The sequence below is a fragment of the Leuciscus leuciscus genome (genome assembly GCF_965113295.1).
Source record: "Leuciscus leuciscus genome assembly, chromosome: 2".
In the NCBI taxonomy this organism is placed as follows: domain Eukaryota; kingdom Metazoa; phylum Chordata; class Actinopteri; order Cypriniformes; family Leuciscidae; genus Leuciscus; species Leuciscus leuciscus.
Genome location: NC_138726.1, coordinates 14545728 through 14562652, shown reverse-complemented (window position 1 = coordinate 14562652; position 16925 = coordinate 14545728). Strand labels below are relative to the sequence as shown.

The 16925-nt window shown below is 36.6% G+C and overlaps 1 protein-coding gene across 6 annotated transcripts in view; it reads right to left on the bottom strand.

Annotated features, from left to right (window-relative positions):
• Positions 1–1691: 1691 nt before the first annotated feature.
• LOC309485308 (solute carrier family 24 member 2) overlaps positions 1692–16925 on the bottom strand; it is a 114233-nt gene continuing 98999 nt past the window's right edge. For all 6 annotated transcript variants that reach the window (XM_082152108.1, XM_082152110.1, XM_082152111.1 and 3 more), the window contains 4 exons: positions 7599–7733; positions 7429–7518; positions 6175–6341; positions 1692–4458 (listed from right to left, as the gene is read on the bottom strand). In XM_082152108.1, the coding sequence (XP_082008234.1) occupies positions 4209–4458; positions 6175–6341; positions 7429–7518; positions 7599–7733 (642 nt within the window). In that variant the 3' untranslated portion in view covers positions 1692–4208. The remainder of the gene's footprint in view (positions 4459–6174; positions 6342–7428; positions 7519–7598; positions 7734–16925) is intronic.

Here is a 16925-nt window from a genome sequence, read left to right as displayed (position 1 = left end):
ACGTGAAATGGAACATTAAACACTGAGTGATGGAGCGTTGGCATGCCATGTCTATAACTAGGCGTGAATCTCGTGATTCAGTACAAAAGTGCAGTTTTATGAAAAAAGAAAGACAACAGTGGAGACAGAGACAGGGGCCAGAAAGAGAACAAGTTAACAGAATTAGCATTTTCACTCCTTTAAAGTCTAAAAATGAAGAGGATTTAACTCCAGATTTATGTAAATTCAGGCCAAGCATTCAGCTTCAGTCTCATTCAGAGCAAACAAACAATAGGCTAAATAAACAGACACATAATTATACACAGTGCATATCAATGTTGCTATGTTTGACACAAGACAAAATTTAAATTAAAATAGTCCTTACCCTGCAAGAAAGCATGGAACAGGATAAAGCAGGGGCACTTGAATACTGTGTATTTCTACAGCCCTCTTATAAGACAAAACACATAAAATAAAATACAAAATAATTACGAAAGGCAGATGTCAATGAGGAAAATGTATAAATATCATGGTGTAACAAGTTAGGATAGAAAACTACTACTGATACATAAATTTGAGTGTTAAAATATGCGGGAAAACGAGAAAACAAATCAAAAACATACATTTTAAATGCCTAGAAATAGTTACATTGCTTTAAACAGTGACATTTCCTTTTTTCTCCATCATCTGTTTTTTTTTTTATTATTATTAAAAACCTTTCAATGATTGAGCATTTTAACTTTTTCTATGTTTATTCATATAATACATAGCATTAGTTCAACTTAATATCTCCATATTCATATATTTAATAGCCTACACATTCACATGTTCCCTTTGTCAGTCAGATAAGCTGAAATACAATTTATTGGTTCAGAAAATAAAAGCCTTACAGTTCTTTCCAGATGTAACCCGTGGACCGCTGAAATGGAAAGATACATGCAGCAATATAAGATTTGCATCCACCTTATTTTTAATGTAAGAGCGGCCATTTGTAAACTGAATGTATCTGGCTTCCGGTTCATCCGCTTCTTTTAAGCTGTATCAAAACAGCTTTTTATGTTGCTTGATAGGCCTATTGCAAACTGGTATTTCTTACCATATTATTTTAATATATTGTCATAATTATAAACAATACAACATTATAAACACTGGTTTGTAGCGCAAATAGTTACAGTTTATTGTACTTTGTTATTCTTCAACATATTAAGCGGCTAATGATTCGGAAGTCTGCACATTCACAGAAAATAGAAAATAGCTTACTTCTGCATTGCAAAATAAGGTAGATTCTGCTAAAGAAATAAATATGATGTCCATAACATATTGGGCTGACAGGGATATTGTATTTTCTTCCAAAAAATTATAAAATAAAAAATAGTAGCCCATACAGTTAGGCCTAAGCATTTCAGTGCATGTGTTTGTCTGTTCACAAAGAAAAGCCTTACAACAGGTGTTGGTGGAGTAAACACTGAACGAAAGGGAAACATATGGCTTTGTTTAGATCTGTATTTGTTTGAATCATAGCTACAAAAATAAAGATGGCACACTAGAGGGCAGTATTTGCTAAGGTAACGATGTGCCTGTAGGCATCTGCATTCAACTTGTGTTGAGCCAGAGCCCGTTCTCTGGTTGAGCCAACTTTTTTTATTTTTTTATTTTTTTATATATTTTTTTATAGCTACTAATAAAATTTGTTTTTTGTTTTTACAAATAAAACAAATAAAACGTCTGCCTCCAAAAAAAATATACAAATAGAGCGACTGCCTCCACAAATAAAATCACTATATGGAAGAAGTTTTACGCTAGTGTACAGTAGGCTAGCCTATGTGTTATGTGAATGTTCTTGATCAGCGAGTTCTGCGCTTATATTAGTTAACGTTAGTGTCTGTACAGATTACAAAGAGTCCTAAGCACCCTTAGTGGTAACATGGATCACGCTATTCATAAATTCTTGTGTTTTTAATCATCTAACGTTAGAGAACTTAAGACAGTGCTAGCACATTACTCTTTCGTTAAAGAAGGACTATTTGTTAAGCAAACCATTATTTGGTCTTTGAACCTTACAGTAAAGCAATGAGCACATCTTGAATTAGGCTACACATTTTCATGCATGCATCTGAACTTTTTGCCTACTTTACCGTCTCGGAATGGGCTGATTTCCAGTCCAAATACAGGGATTGTGCTACGCCGACTATTTAGGGAAATCACTGCACGTCGTTTCAGCAGCTGGGAGTGCTATATCATTTTTTTCTAGATGTTTTTTTTTTTACACTGAACTACAGACTATAAGCATCTACACATTTCCATCGCGTTTATAATATCATTTAACGCAAATGTTCTTTAAATTAGTGAACATTAAAGGGTTTTTCTTTTTTTATATAGGCTATGCCTGGGGAAGCAACATGCAGTCATTTTGCTCATTTGTGGTTCCCTGAAATAAAAACTAAAAAAAAAGGATAGAAACAGTGTCTACAGAGGAAGGATGACATGCCAGGTTAAACAATATGTTCAAAATTCAATTAAGTTCTGGCTACTTTGGCCTCTTGACACACAGGCAATATGTAAAAAAAATAATAATAATAATAATAAAAAAAAACCAGTATGGCATCCTGGATCCAGAAAAAAACAAACACCTAAATATATTATTTGCCACTGTTTCCAATGGATACAAGTGGCAGCCAATAAATGTTACACACTTTCACCATAAACTGAAACAACAGAGCAGAACTGAAACTGAAAAATAATAAACAGTTATTATATTTGAAGGTGTTTTGCTCTAACAACATTCAACATATCAATAAATAACTCCACTGTATCTAAAATACATTATAAGTCAATCTTTGTCTGTCATTTTATTAAAGCTATGGAGGTAATGGATTTACAGACTAATTTAGCATTCCATTATGATTAAAATAATTTGCATTTCATAAAAAAATAAACATTAAATCAACTTTTTTGTTTGTTTATTTGCTATATTATAAAGCTGAATGGGTCTGCTGGCTGGATTATATTATGTAAATAAACAAAATATAAATAAATACCCATTAAAACGTGCTGGAATTGTCAAACATGCAGCATACACTGTATTTCTATTTACTACAACCATTACAAGAAAGTTTTCTCATGTTCTCAACATGTGTGTTTAGCATACAAACATAATAGAAATATTAAAAAATAAATAAATCAGAAAATTAACAATGTCCATTAGCACATGCAAAGTCAAAACTATTTTGAAGAATATATCAGTAATATCATGGAAAGATTGCTCCAGACAGTCAATAGTGCAGCTCATTCACTGCATGAACAATTGGCCTATAGAGACTGAGAAATGACCAAATGCTGGCTGCTATAATCACAGCGTCTGTCTGGTTATAAATCCTTAGTGCCTCCTACAGAGTGATTAAAGAGCTGACGTGCCAGTGAAGAAATAATCAGAGATCATTCGGAGAGCTCCATCCGTGTTGCTCTTTGGCTCTCGAAACCACTGTGCAAACTGAACTTGCATGTTGTTTGAAAATGAATAAATAAATCTATAAAATCTGAGGTTTTAACACTGTCGATGAATCTCATCCAGTTAACATGATTTTGTGTGTAATCAGTTATGAACCAATTTCAGTTTGGTGTACCGTTACAGCCCTAGTTTAAGATCATCTCATATCTTCAACTGCACTTCAATGAGTGGAGCAAAAAAAAAAAAAAAAAAAACTAAACAAAAACTGAAAGTAGTAATACTTTTATCTTATTTTTGTTTTAAGAAAAATGCAACAATTTTTACGTTTATTCTTAAACCGAAAAGATAAAACTTCTACCGAAAATAAACAGATATATTCTGTTTAGATATAATAGATATATTCTCTGAAAACAAGTAGACAGTTCAGTTTTCTGTTATCTCAGTTATCTTCTTTTAGGATATTTAGATATTTTTATTGGAAAACAAGAAAAATATTCATATTAAAACATTTGTTTAAGTGTGTAAAACCCCATAAACACACACAGGCCAGAAACTCTTTGTCATAAGGTCATAAGTAAATAAATCACTACAGAGGTGAGGTAAAGTCAGCAGGTACATGATTTTAGCTTCATGTTGGTGTGTGTGTGTGTGTGTGTGTGTGTGTGTGTGTGTGTGTGTGTGTGTGTGTGTGTGTGTGTGTGTGTGTGTGTGTGTGTGTGTGTGTGTGTGTGAGAGAGAGAGTGTGTGTTTGTGTGTGTGTGTATGTAAATGAGAACAGACGTTAGATAGAGATAGGGCAGGCGATGACCTTGTCCTCCAACAGGACGCTGACCACCAGGAAGACGATATAGAGCAGGAACATGATGAAGCCCAGCAGTTTGCTCATTTTCCACTTACAGGCGGCAATGGAGATGATGACGAAGATGAGCATGAGGAAGAGTAGCACGATGGCACAGAACAGGCCGTTACTACTCACCCTTACTGGGCTCATATTGTTTAAAAGGGAGAACAGAAGCCATGGGAACGGTAACCTGGGAAAAAAAAGAAATGGAAGTTTAGGGCTCTGAACATCATAAATGTACAGAACAAAACATTAACTGAGTTTTACAAAACAAAACATTAACCAAGTGAGCTGCCTCTACAATATACATAGGATGGGAAAAAATGTACGTGCCATATAGCCTATAACAGATAGAAAGGCAACAGTATCTCAAATAACCACTCAGCACAACCGAGGTATGCAGGTACACAGCAGCAGAAGACCACACCTGGTGCCAATCCTGTCAGCTAAGAGCAGGAAACTGAGGATACAATTCTCACGGGCTCACCAAAATTGGACAATAGAAGATTGGAAAAACACATTTAACACGGTCTTTCACCGTTATTCCTAGGGGAGCAATAGTACTGGCTATCATCTCTTTTAACTTTTGGTGGACCAAGTATTATTATCTCAGATTTTCTTTCATTAAGCTGAAAAAAATTATTAGACAGCCAGACTTTGACCTTATTCAGACAGTCCAATAGGGACTTCAAATACTGCTAATTTCCAGCTTTATTGGTAAATATTGTCACAAGAAGAAGATGGAGCATTCAAAAAAGTTTCAATGAACAAAAGTGTCTTTTAATGAAAACAAACTCAGGTAATATGCGGGGATGAAGGCAACGTAACAACGTGCGTAACACACATACACCAACAACCTCCAAACACAGAGAGAAGGTGAGGAACTTAAATACACAGTGATCATGAGGAGATGACGAACAGGTGTGATGATCTGATGAGTGTCCATGACAACTGATGACTGGCGGGAAACAAAGGCAAAAAACCCCACACGTGACTGATGAAAACAAACTGAAAGTCCATGAAAACGGGACACTAAGAACAACCAAAACTGAGTGCGTTTGACAAATATAACTGTGTCGCCTGCATACATGTGGTACAGATGGATCCCAGCGGGCACAGTACAATAGAATCTGGTCCATTTTGAAGTTCCAGTCATGTCTGACAACTGAATAAGCTGGAGTTTGTTTTTGGATGAGCGAGGAGGATTTTTCTTGAAACCCTCCCAAACAACTTGTGGCGATGTAGGGGTTGTTTGACTTTTTTAAGGCTTTCTGAACCTGAGACTCAACTAATATCGGCAAATCTCTGTGATCCTTGGAGAGACTTTGGCCACTCGAACTTTCCTCCTCGCCTTGCATTTAGACAATATATATATGCTCACCAAGGATGCATTTATTTGATCAAAAATACAGTAATAATTGTGAAATATGATTACAATCTAAAATAACTGTTTTATATTGTAATGTGTTGTGAATTTATTGTAATTTATTCCTGTGATGCAAAGCTTGAATTTTCAGCATCATTACTCCAGTCTTCAATGTCACATGATCCTTTAGAAATCATTCTAATATGATGATTTGCTGCTGAAGAAACATTTCGTATTGCCAATGTTGATAACAGTTGCGCTGCTTCATATTTTTGTGGAAACAGTGATAATTTTTTTTCAGGATTTTCTGATGAAAACAAAGTTTTTACAAGTCAGAGTATTTATTTGAAATATATATATATATATATATATATATATATATATATATATATATATATATATATATATATATATATATATGTATATATATATGTATATATATTATTTTTTTTACATGAATGAGTTTGTCACTTTTGATCAATTTAATGCATTTTACAAATATAAATTTCTTTAACAAAATAAAAAGAATAAAAATCGTACCCCACAGTAATGTCGAATATATTAGAGCCCACAGAACTGGACACAGCCATGTCGCCCAGACCCTTGCGAGCCACAATGACACTGGTAATAAGGTCAGGGATGGAGGTTCCAGCCGCTAGAATTGTCAGGCCCATGATCTCCTCTGTGATTCCTATAGTCTCTCCAACCTGCAGGAATATAAGCACAAAACAACCAGACTGGTGAAGATCATAACTTCAGGCACAGAAATATTTGGCCTCAAATCCCAATTGGGCTTAACATCAGTAGCACACTGCCACCCTTTATTATCCAATAAAGGATAAAAGAGCACACTTTCATGTCAATTTTTTTTTTTAACACACTTAAGTACACTTTTAATAAGGGCACATTGTAATAATGTCAAATTAAATGCTTTAAAATAAATTTAAAATAATTTTGTTTAAAACCATCATGTTTAAAAACTTTTGTTTTGCTATAAAGAAGTGCACTTATTTTGATGTTGACTAACATACTAAAGCACACGTAAAGTACCTGATTATAATTTTAACTGTAGTGTGTTATTTGGCATTACATTTAAAGTTAATATATTTTAAATGTAATAACTTGAAACATCATAATTAAAAATGTGTAATTGCAAATATGTGACCCTGGACATGGATATTTTTTTTTAAAATTGAGATTTATACATCATAATTTATTCAAGCTGAATAAATAAGCTTTCCATTGATGTATGATTTGTTAGGATATGATCATTTTTGGTCGAGATACAACTATTTGAAAATCTGGAATCTGAGGGTGCAAAAAAATCGCCTTTAAAGTTGTCCATTTATGTTCGCGATTGTGCTGCATTCACTCACAAAAATAAATGTTTTATATATTTACAAATGTCTTCATGGAACATGTTATTTACTTAATATCCTAATGATTTTTGGCATAAAAGAAAAATCGATAATTTTGACCCATACAATTATTGTTGGCTATTGCCTCAAATATACCCGTGTGACTTGTGACTGGTTTTGTGATCCAGGATCACATATATTTAAATACATGACATACAAGTTTCAGTAGAACTTATATTAAATTCTATTAAAATTTTTCATAAATGCTTGTCAGTACATTCAGCAGTACACTTTAACCAAATTACAAAGACAATAGAAGTAATTATGAAATTACATGTTCTTATTAAGTATATTCTTTTAAAGTATATTATTTCTGTAATAAGTACTCTTTTTAACAGTATGCTGAAGTGTACTTTGTCAGCTGCAGCAGTCTTACCTGATGAGCCCACCAGACCATCAAGTAGGAGAATGCTGCGATCCAGCAAATCGCCCCCAGAAATGTCACAGGAAAAAACTTCTTTGAACTCTAAGGAAAAAACACACAAGAAGCGTCTCACAGTTACATCCAGCTTGCAATTGCAACACAACTAGTCAAAAAGTACTCACAGACTTCCTGACGTCTGGCAGAGTTATCCACAAAGGAAAGACTATGGGAAGGATTAAGAGATACGTGAAACGCTTGCGGCCGGTCTCTGGCCATGACAGGCTAAGAGGCTGATCATCCTCATCATCTTCTTCACCCTGATTGGAGAGAAACGTGTGAAATGTGAGCATTTCTAATTATATCAAAGATGCACACGCACACACAAACACACTACCCACTCCAACACATTCGATTGCATCCCTGTTTCTAAAATAAAGGTTGTGTAAATCCCATGGGATGGAGGCAGTCGTGTCAGAACATGCCATATTTCAAGGCAGCTAAACCATGGTTATTATAATTAACTACAACTAAAACCATAAAAAAACATTGTCATTACTTGACATAAAATAAACGTTAACTGAAATAAAATACGTTTCTCAGTCTCATATAGTTTATCTGTATAAAATAAATAAAACTTAAATAAATAAAACAAGAAAGAAAAGACATTAAAAACAATAACTATTAAAAATGACAAAAACACATAACTAAATGATTAAAACGCTAACTAAAATTAAAACGAAAATGGAAAATACAGAACTAAAAAATGATTAAAAAAATTATTTAACTCAATACTAAAATAACACTGAAACACACAACAAAATTATATATATTTATATATATTTTAAAGTGTATAGGTTCGCTAGCTGAGGTATGTAGCCTATATTTTTTTTCTGCACCACAATAATTGAATCTATGATGACTCAATAAGTGCAATTCACCTTAATTCCTTATGGTGGCAATGTCTGATACACAATCATGACGTGATGTTTCATTCATGTAACCTTTGTTTCCTGAGAAAGGAACGAGATGCTGCGTCATAGTATTGATGCTTTGGGAACACTTCTGCATGATTGTGTCTGAAGCACGTGTGTGAAATCAGTCCAACGGCGAAAAATAACGTCACGGAACTTATCCAACTAACTCTGAGAATCCCAGAAATGGGAATTGGGAATACTGCGTAGGTAGATGATAAATTCCGTAATTCCTAATATTAATAAAAACTATAATAGTAAAGACACTAACATAACACTGCTATAAACCCAACTGCCCTATCACCCTCAGAAAACAGCCAGGCATTTGAAAGTGGTTTTCTGCAGTGAGCACAACGGAGACCCTCAGAGACGTGCTGTCAGCCTCCTCACCATAACCGCTGTGATGGAAGTCACTGAGACGGAGCAAAGACAAAAGCGTGAACTTATTGGGAATCTCCTTCTGTCTCTCGTGTTCTCTTTCTTCACATTTTCTCTTTTAAGGCTCGTCAAAAACAGGTGCACTGAGTATGTAGAGGGTAAGTGTGTTTGACAATTAATGTAAAAAATGTGTGTGCTTTCCCTTTTAAGGGCACTGGAGTGGTTAATATGGTGATAGGTGATGAGTTTTCAGCTGATTCCTGAAGGAGGAGAGTTTGTAGTGAAGCGTGATGAATCTGAAATAAAATCCAATGCTTACAGCAATCTTCAACTAAAAGAGGTCAAATAGACCTGCATTGGTGACCATGATTTTGCCAAGTAGGACATAGCCGTGTTCCTTACACACTATTCATGTCAAACAAACATAGTCCCAATCGTAAGCCTCGACTACCCTTAAAATCAGAGCGAAATGTCCAATTAAAAAAGATGTTTCTGATTGCTTGGTTAAAAAATAAAATAAAAAAATGCTAGGACCAATATTTGGTAAAATAAAAGTCACAGTCATGTATTACTCTAGCTATAAATATTATTTAATTAATTTGACATGGATATATGTACAAAAGTTTCATTTTAAGCCCTTTGACTGCTTAATTTAACACAATTATTAATTACTTTAGCATATAAATACACAGTATACAATGGTTAATTGTCACCCTTGTGAAATTGAATGTGCACTTGTAGTGTACTTCAAATATTAATATATATATATTCTTTAAAAAAAAAAAAAAAAAATCATATAATACTATATGGGAAAAAAGGCCACTTAAAGGAATACTCCACTTTAAAATGAAAATTCTGTCATCATATACTCACCCTCATGTTGTTTCAAACCTGTATGAATTTCTTTCTTCTGCTGAACAGAAAGGAAGATATTTAGAAGAATGTCAGTAACCAGACAGTTTCTGGGTCCCAATGACTTCCATAGTATATATTTTTTCCTACTATGGAAGTCAATGGGACCCAGAAACTGTCTGGTTACTGACATTCTTCTAAATATCTTCCTTTCTGTTCAGCAGAAGAAAGAAATTCATACAGGTTTAAAACAACATGAGGGTGAGTATATGATGACAGAATTTTCATTTTAAAGTGGAGTATTCCTTTAAGTACACTTAAAGAGTACACTTTCATGGCTATGTACACTAATGCACTTCGTAAATGTGCATTGTGTATAATGTGAAATGAAATGTTTTATTTTAAAGTACATTTGTAATCAACATTTCAATATTTTTCTGCCGTGCTTCAAAAAAGTACACTTATTTTGATGTGTTGACTAACTTACTAAATAAACATTACTAAGTAACATTTAAACGAGCACATGTAAAGTAATCGATTATAATTTTAACTGCAGTGTGTAAATCAATATTACATTTAAAGTTAATATATATATTTAAATATATTCTGAATTGCAACATCATTACAAATCTGCAATTACTAATAATAAATACAGTGTACCATTAATGCTTGTCAGTACATTCAGCAGTAGACTTTAACCATATTTCAAAGACAATAGAAGCAGGCTGAATTATTAAATTACATATAACAATGTACTTAAGCCCTACTTAAGTGGGTTGAAAAAGCACTCACAATAACAGACCGGAGAGCAATTCATTCAAGAACGTTGTTATGTGCAAGTTTACTGCAACAGTGGTGCAACGATGGTGCTGTAAACTTCACATAACTTTGATATTTCAGCGTTTAGTTGATCTTGATAAGCGTTCATTGTCACAGTTGTAAACACAATGGCTTTCTTCTTCCATAAGGGGATATGGGATCAGGATCAGGATCAGACACACACATCTCCCAGAAATCATGGAGAATTCAACCAATCAGATGACGATTTTGTGTGCCATATACATCCGACGTTAAGCCAACCAATAGATGTAGATTTCACATTCGACCGCTCCAGACATATTGGCGAGCCCGCCATTTTGGAACGATCAATGCGTCGTCACTCAAAGTAAGAATCAATGATACCACAACATTGCAGCTTCAGGGTGTGAAACCGCAGAGATTTAAATTCCCAAAGAAATGGAATAACCTTTCACAGGTGAGAATGTGTTAGTTTAATATTAATATAACAGGTTTTTTAAACTATGCTAAAAATTGTATATTGTGTTAGCTATTGTGCCTTCATATTGTTGTATTGTGTCAGTTGCATATATAGATAATCATACATGTGTCTAACTATGGTTGCAGATGCTCAGTCAACCTGCTCTCGAATGTTCATGGACCAGCTTTGACCGCTCCAATATGGTGGATGGCTTACGTATCGCGGACCATAGAAACAGACTCAACTAAGGCATCTGTGTACAGTATATATATGTAGCCAATGGTCCGTGTGTGTGGTGTCTGAGGCTGAGTCTAGGTACATGCAAATTTAACAGCCTCTGAGATATGAAATACATGCATTTGCAAATACTGTATGTCATTTAACTTTTTTTTTACATGAAATTATGCTGACTTTTTTCAAAAGTGGATTTTGCAAATAAAATGTGAAATTTAATTCAGTTTATATATATTATAAAACTCAATATATATATTTTTTTATGTTGTCTTCCACAATTGCAGTCAAATCTCATTCACACTGGTTAAGAATTGCATGTGTGTGAATATTCAAACTTGTTGCATACACTATTTCAAGTCAAGATTTTAAAGTTAAGAATTCCAAACATTAAATTTTACAGATATTTTCTGTTAAAGTAAAAATAAACAGTGAATGTAATTTAGTTTTGAGCTGTGCTTCTGGATGTGGAGTCTTGATAAATAACAGCAACTTTTCTTTTCACTCTGTCACAAATGTGACCTTTCTTCAAGTAAAAATAGCTGCTTGTTGAGATTATTTTGAGGGTTTTTTTATGTCACCTTCAGCTGGAGTGTGTGTGTGTGTCATGGGATGGTGTCCTACAGGAGCAGAATAATTATCAGAACAGCACACTCATGAACACTCCTGCAGGTGTGAACAGAGCACCGCGGCCTCCTGACAGACGCAGATGGGGAACTGCGAGAGAGGGACAGAGCACTTAAAATACTTTATACGGGAAAATGATAGGAGAGACGAGGCAATCACTTGTGTCATTGAGATAAAGAAAAGAATGCAGCACAGGTGACTGTGAAAAAGCAGGTGAAGGAAAGCTGCTTTTCTACAAAAGTAGAATCAACCAGGTGTTTCAAACTGGGTTATGGGACCCCCAGGGGCCCACAAGAGGGTGCTAGAGCTAATAATTGAATATATATTTTTAAATAATATGTTTTTATATTTTGTTTATATTATTGTGTATATGTTTATTTTGATGTCTTACACTTTCACCACCAAATATGGTATTATTATTATTTTATTATGTTATTGCTGTAGCATTTGTATTTGATAAAGATGCTCGATTGTGCTTTAGGCGTCGTAAAATTCTCCCCTTTCCGTTTGTTCACACTAAATCACCAGCCTGACTCCAAAAAGTCTGCTGATAACGGTCGCTATAAGATCGTTATCACCTTAGCTGTCCTTGTGGATGCTGACCAGGAGATGCTCCACCACTCTCTCTCAAACTTCAAAGGCATTCCAGAGGTGAGAGAGACAACTCCACCATCACCAGCCATGTGGTCCAGAAACTACTACAAACTTGCAATACACATAGAAAGGACATTAGCTCCATTTCACCCACAATCAAACTGCCCCAACTGTATATAGTATTTTCCTGTGGTGTATGCATATCTGTGGTGTCTTATTAATGGTGTATAGTGTTACTATAAAATGCATCATGCTATTTTTACCATCATTTGGTGTAAAACTGCACTAACTTTCCAGACCACCATAAACATCAAGCGTAGCGTCAGTTCTGGCAGGTCACATTAGTCAAGCTTGCATCAGCTTACTCTCAGCTGATCCATGTCTACTTATAGGAATACGACGCCTATCACTGTATACATATATAAGCTCCATCAGTATTATCAGCATCTATCGCATTTCTCAGGAGCTAATTACCCTCCTCCATCCCCAGCTCCTCCTCTCGTCCAGTCAGTATTTGGCATTCTGATTCCTCTTGAATCAGAATAAATTCTCGAATTATGTTGTGTATCTTTTATGTCTTTGACAATTATGTATCTTTAAAATCTGAATGAATGATATCTGCAATACATTCATGTTGGTTCTGTTCCGTTTACCCTAAGGGGGGTTATTCCTGCTCTCCCTGCTCTTATCCATGCTAGGCTGCATGGATGCGCAGGGAGTTCTTGCCGCCAGAATCATACCGCCAATCATAACTATATGCTAATTGTCAATCGTATTTGACGATAGTGGTCCTGACAGAAATGCAATAAAGGTGTGAAGGGAGAACAAAGAAACTTTTTCCTGTTCAAAACTCGTACCTCTGATTGGCCACTTCACCAAAGATGGGTATGACTGATAGGGCCTTAAATGGGTCATGAACTGCATTGTTTTATTGTTCTATAATTTTTCCTGGGGTGCACTTATAATGTTAGTATGATTTTTCATCAATAATTGTCATAATTTAGAAATAAAAGGCATTTTTCCTGCCCTGATTTTAGCCCTCTGATTTGCTCTGAATGCTCTGTTTGAAGGGACGTGTCTGCTGTGAGACTTCAGTGTAAACACCCACTGCTGTGATTGGCTAACATCTTTGCATATGAAATAGCTAAGCATATATGTGGAAATCTCTCTAAAACGTTTAGCACATTTTTACTATTACAGCTCTCAAGGTTAACTAATCATGAAAAGTGTTGATTATAGCATTATATTTAGATCTATAGAATTATATTTAGTTTGTGGCATGACTTCAGTGATAAGCACTGCAGCTGATCACAAACATTTTCAGCGCATGAATGCAGTGATCTCGTCATAGCAACTTGATTTCTGCACACTAACGTATGCTTTAGTGACTGTCAGCTACAGCTATTGTAAAGGGAGCGTTCTTTGATCGCTTTCTATATGTAATTTAATCACAGTTTAAATAATAGATGATCTTCATCCTACTAAGAGAAACAATGTGAAGTTGACCGTTTAGTCACTGGTTTAATTTACTGACACATAGACAAAGAACATCTGACTGTACATTAATCATTATCAGAAATCACTGGTCACAGAATTAATACAGTTACTTACATGTTGTCGCATTACTGTCAAGTCCATATCGTAAGTGTCTGTTTGGAAAGGCTGCGCCGAAATTGCGACTGATTTGCCAAATAATCCACAGTGAAATGTACTGGACACAAATAATTATGCTCAACAGAGACATTCACATTGATGAAAAAATAATAACTATATTCCTTGCACTTTGAAAGTAGAGCTGTAACAATACATCGATATGGATCGATGTATCGATCAAACATCTAACGATACAATGCATTGATGCCACACGTAAAATATCGATATGAGGTACCTATTTTGACACTCTCCACATCCTTATGTAACATCCGTCTAAGCATTTCCGCCAAAGCGTGCATTTTCGTTTACTCACCATACTGTCTGCCGGTGTGTCTTTGCAACGTTAACAAGATTGACTGAATCCTAAACACGTTTTGTCACAAAAGCCGGTATTGTCCACTGTCAAGGCATCGCGAGTTCATGTTTTACAGCAGAAAACAACAAGCACCCTTTTTGTATGTGAACACAACTCCATAAGTCCGTTTTAGCGAATCAGCGTGCAGTATTCAGGTCAGGTGACAAGGCTTCTAGTCACTTCAAAAAGATGCGCTAGCTGAGAGGAGTTTCATCAAAGCTGACCCAAAGTGATCGAGGATGGATCATTTCAATTAACTTGATAAACCTGTGATATCTTATTCGGGGCGTAAAATAAAAATAAAAGCTGAAACTTTTTCCCAGAGCCTTGCTAAAGCAGGACGTTACAGTGGAGAGGGAAAAGCTCCCTGTATTGCGTTTAATCACAACAATAAAGTTTGTCAGGCGTCAATGTCAGCGGAGGAGATTTACATTACAAAGATTAACCGAGTGCTTTATTATATCTCATAGCAATTACTTGGTTTTGTTTAACTCTGAAACATGAAATGTGGAGTAATCTGCTCTTGCTAAAAAACAAACTTTTAATATATATGAAAAAACACTTTGAATGAACTTTCATTTTGTAAGTAACCTGTATTTTTTTTATTTTTTATTATTACTTAATCAAAACAACCCAGCTGCAGTTTGATTGATAGTTATCTGTTTTTGCAAATGAACTCTTCTGTTATAGATTTCCCAAATGGGAGAGGGTGTGCAATTCTTCGAGTATTGTAAAAACAAGCCAATGGACATTGGCGTGCGTGATGCATCACACGCTCCGCCCCGCAGCGCGGGTATAAATACGGAAGTGGATGGACGCACCAGTTGTTTTTTGCAGAGGAGCCTAGCAGAACCCGGGTCAGCGGTGGTACAGCAATAGTGGCTACGGCACTACGTCTCCGTTCCCTCCTTCAGGGAACGAGGGTTACATACGTGACCGAGACGTTCTCTTTCAGTCATTCATGTTCGACGTAGTCGTGCGTTATGACTGATTGGGATCCCAACTAAAACGCGACTATTGCTGCCACCTTCCAGTGCCTAGACAAAAGCCTCCTGATCCTACCGCATATTGAGGCGGATATAGGACAGGGCTTAGGCCAGGAAAGTCACTGCTGTTCCACAGGACCACTGGGAAGCGTTACCTTTCGTTGGAAGGCATATGCTGCAGAAGCCACAACCTGCCCGAAGGAGGTAACATGTGGAGAATACACATATGGACTGAGCGAACTTAGCGGGCAGTGCAACACATGGAATGTCACTGAGGTGGCTCCAGCTGAAAACAGGGGGGAGACGCAACCGATCAGTTGCGGCAGAGCAGGCTCTGCCAAGGGAAGACATGGGCTCACCGCAGGGAGCCGTACAGTGGAAGACTACACATATGGGATCGCCGTAAGGATCGCAACATATGGACCCAACCTAACACAAGTTACACAAGCATACAAGTGATAGGTCTAGCATTGGACGCTCCGCCACGTCCAACACCGAAGGGGTGAGGAGGAACTCAACAGGATTCGGAAGAGGGAACTCAACTGGAGCAAAAGGCGCACTTATCCAGTCCAAAGGAGGGGAATGGCGCAGCAAGCCAACACTACAAACCAGGCTAACGGTGAAGCTGGCTTTGTGTGAAGGGAGCCCATGGATAGCAACCGGCTCGACACATAGGCTATTTTCCAAGCGAATGTGCTGGTGTCGCCCAGCCCACAGCTCTTAATCTGTCAGCGAGGCACTTGTGTCAACGCCCAGGAAGAAGCAACTCTCTCTTTGGAGGAGCTCACTATCCAGGTGGGCACGGTAAGGCAAGGCAAGGCAAGGCAAGTTTATTTATATAGCACATTTCATACACAATGGCAATTCAAAGTGCTTTACATAGAAGAAATTAAAATAATAAAAAGAAATAAGAATAATTAAAACAGTTTAGAAAAATAAAATGAAATACAATACAGTACAGTCGGACGAACAGCGGCACAGTGCTCATTCAGTAAATGCATAGCTAAACAGAAGTGTTTTGAGTCTGGATTTGAATGTGACCACTGTAGGAGCACATCTGATCTCTTCTGAAAGCTGGTTCCAGCTGTGGCTGGCATAATAGCTAAAAGCAGACTCACCATGCTTAGAGTGAACCCTTGGTATTTCTAGCTGATATGATCCTAATGATCTGAGTGATCTGATTTTCGGTACATCTTGGGAAAACTCACCAAGATTATGGCAATCACAAATTTTTTGTGGGCCAACCTCTGCATGGAAACTGCCTTCCCTTCTGCTGGTTTCCAAAAAGTCAGGGCTGGGTCTGCCTCCTCCGGGGCAGCGCTTGTAGGCTCACCACCTAGTCCCGTCTTAAGGGAGAGGTAGGAACCTTGTGGACCTGAAGCAACGCCATAGCATGGAGGGAAGATTCAGCTTGCCCACAGGCTTTGTAAGCTTTGCCTGTAAGGATGGACGAAAACTTACAGGCCTTAGAGGGGAGACGATGATGAGCTCCACCAGCTGCTGTGTAAAAGAGGAGGGAGGGATCCACGGGGCCTTTCCCGGGCGGATTTCCACTCACCGTAATACTCAGATCACCCAACCCTTGAGGTTCTGTGCAGTTAGAG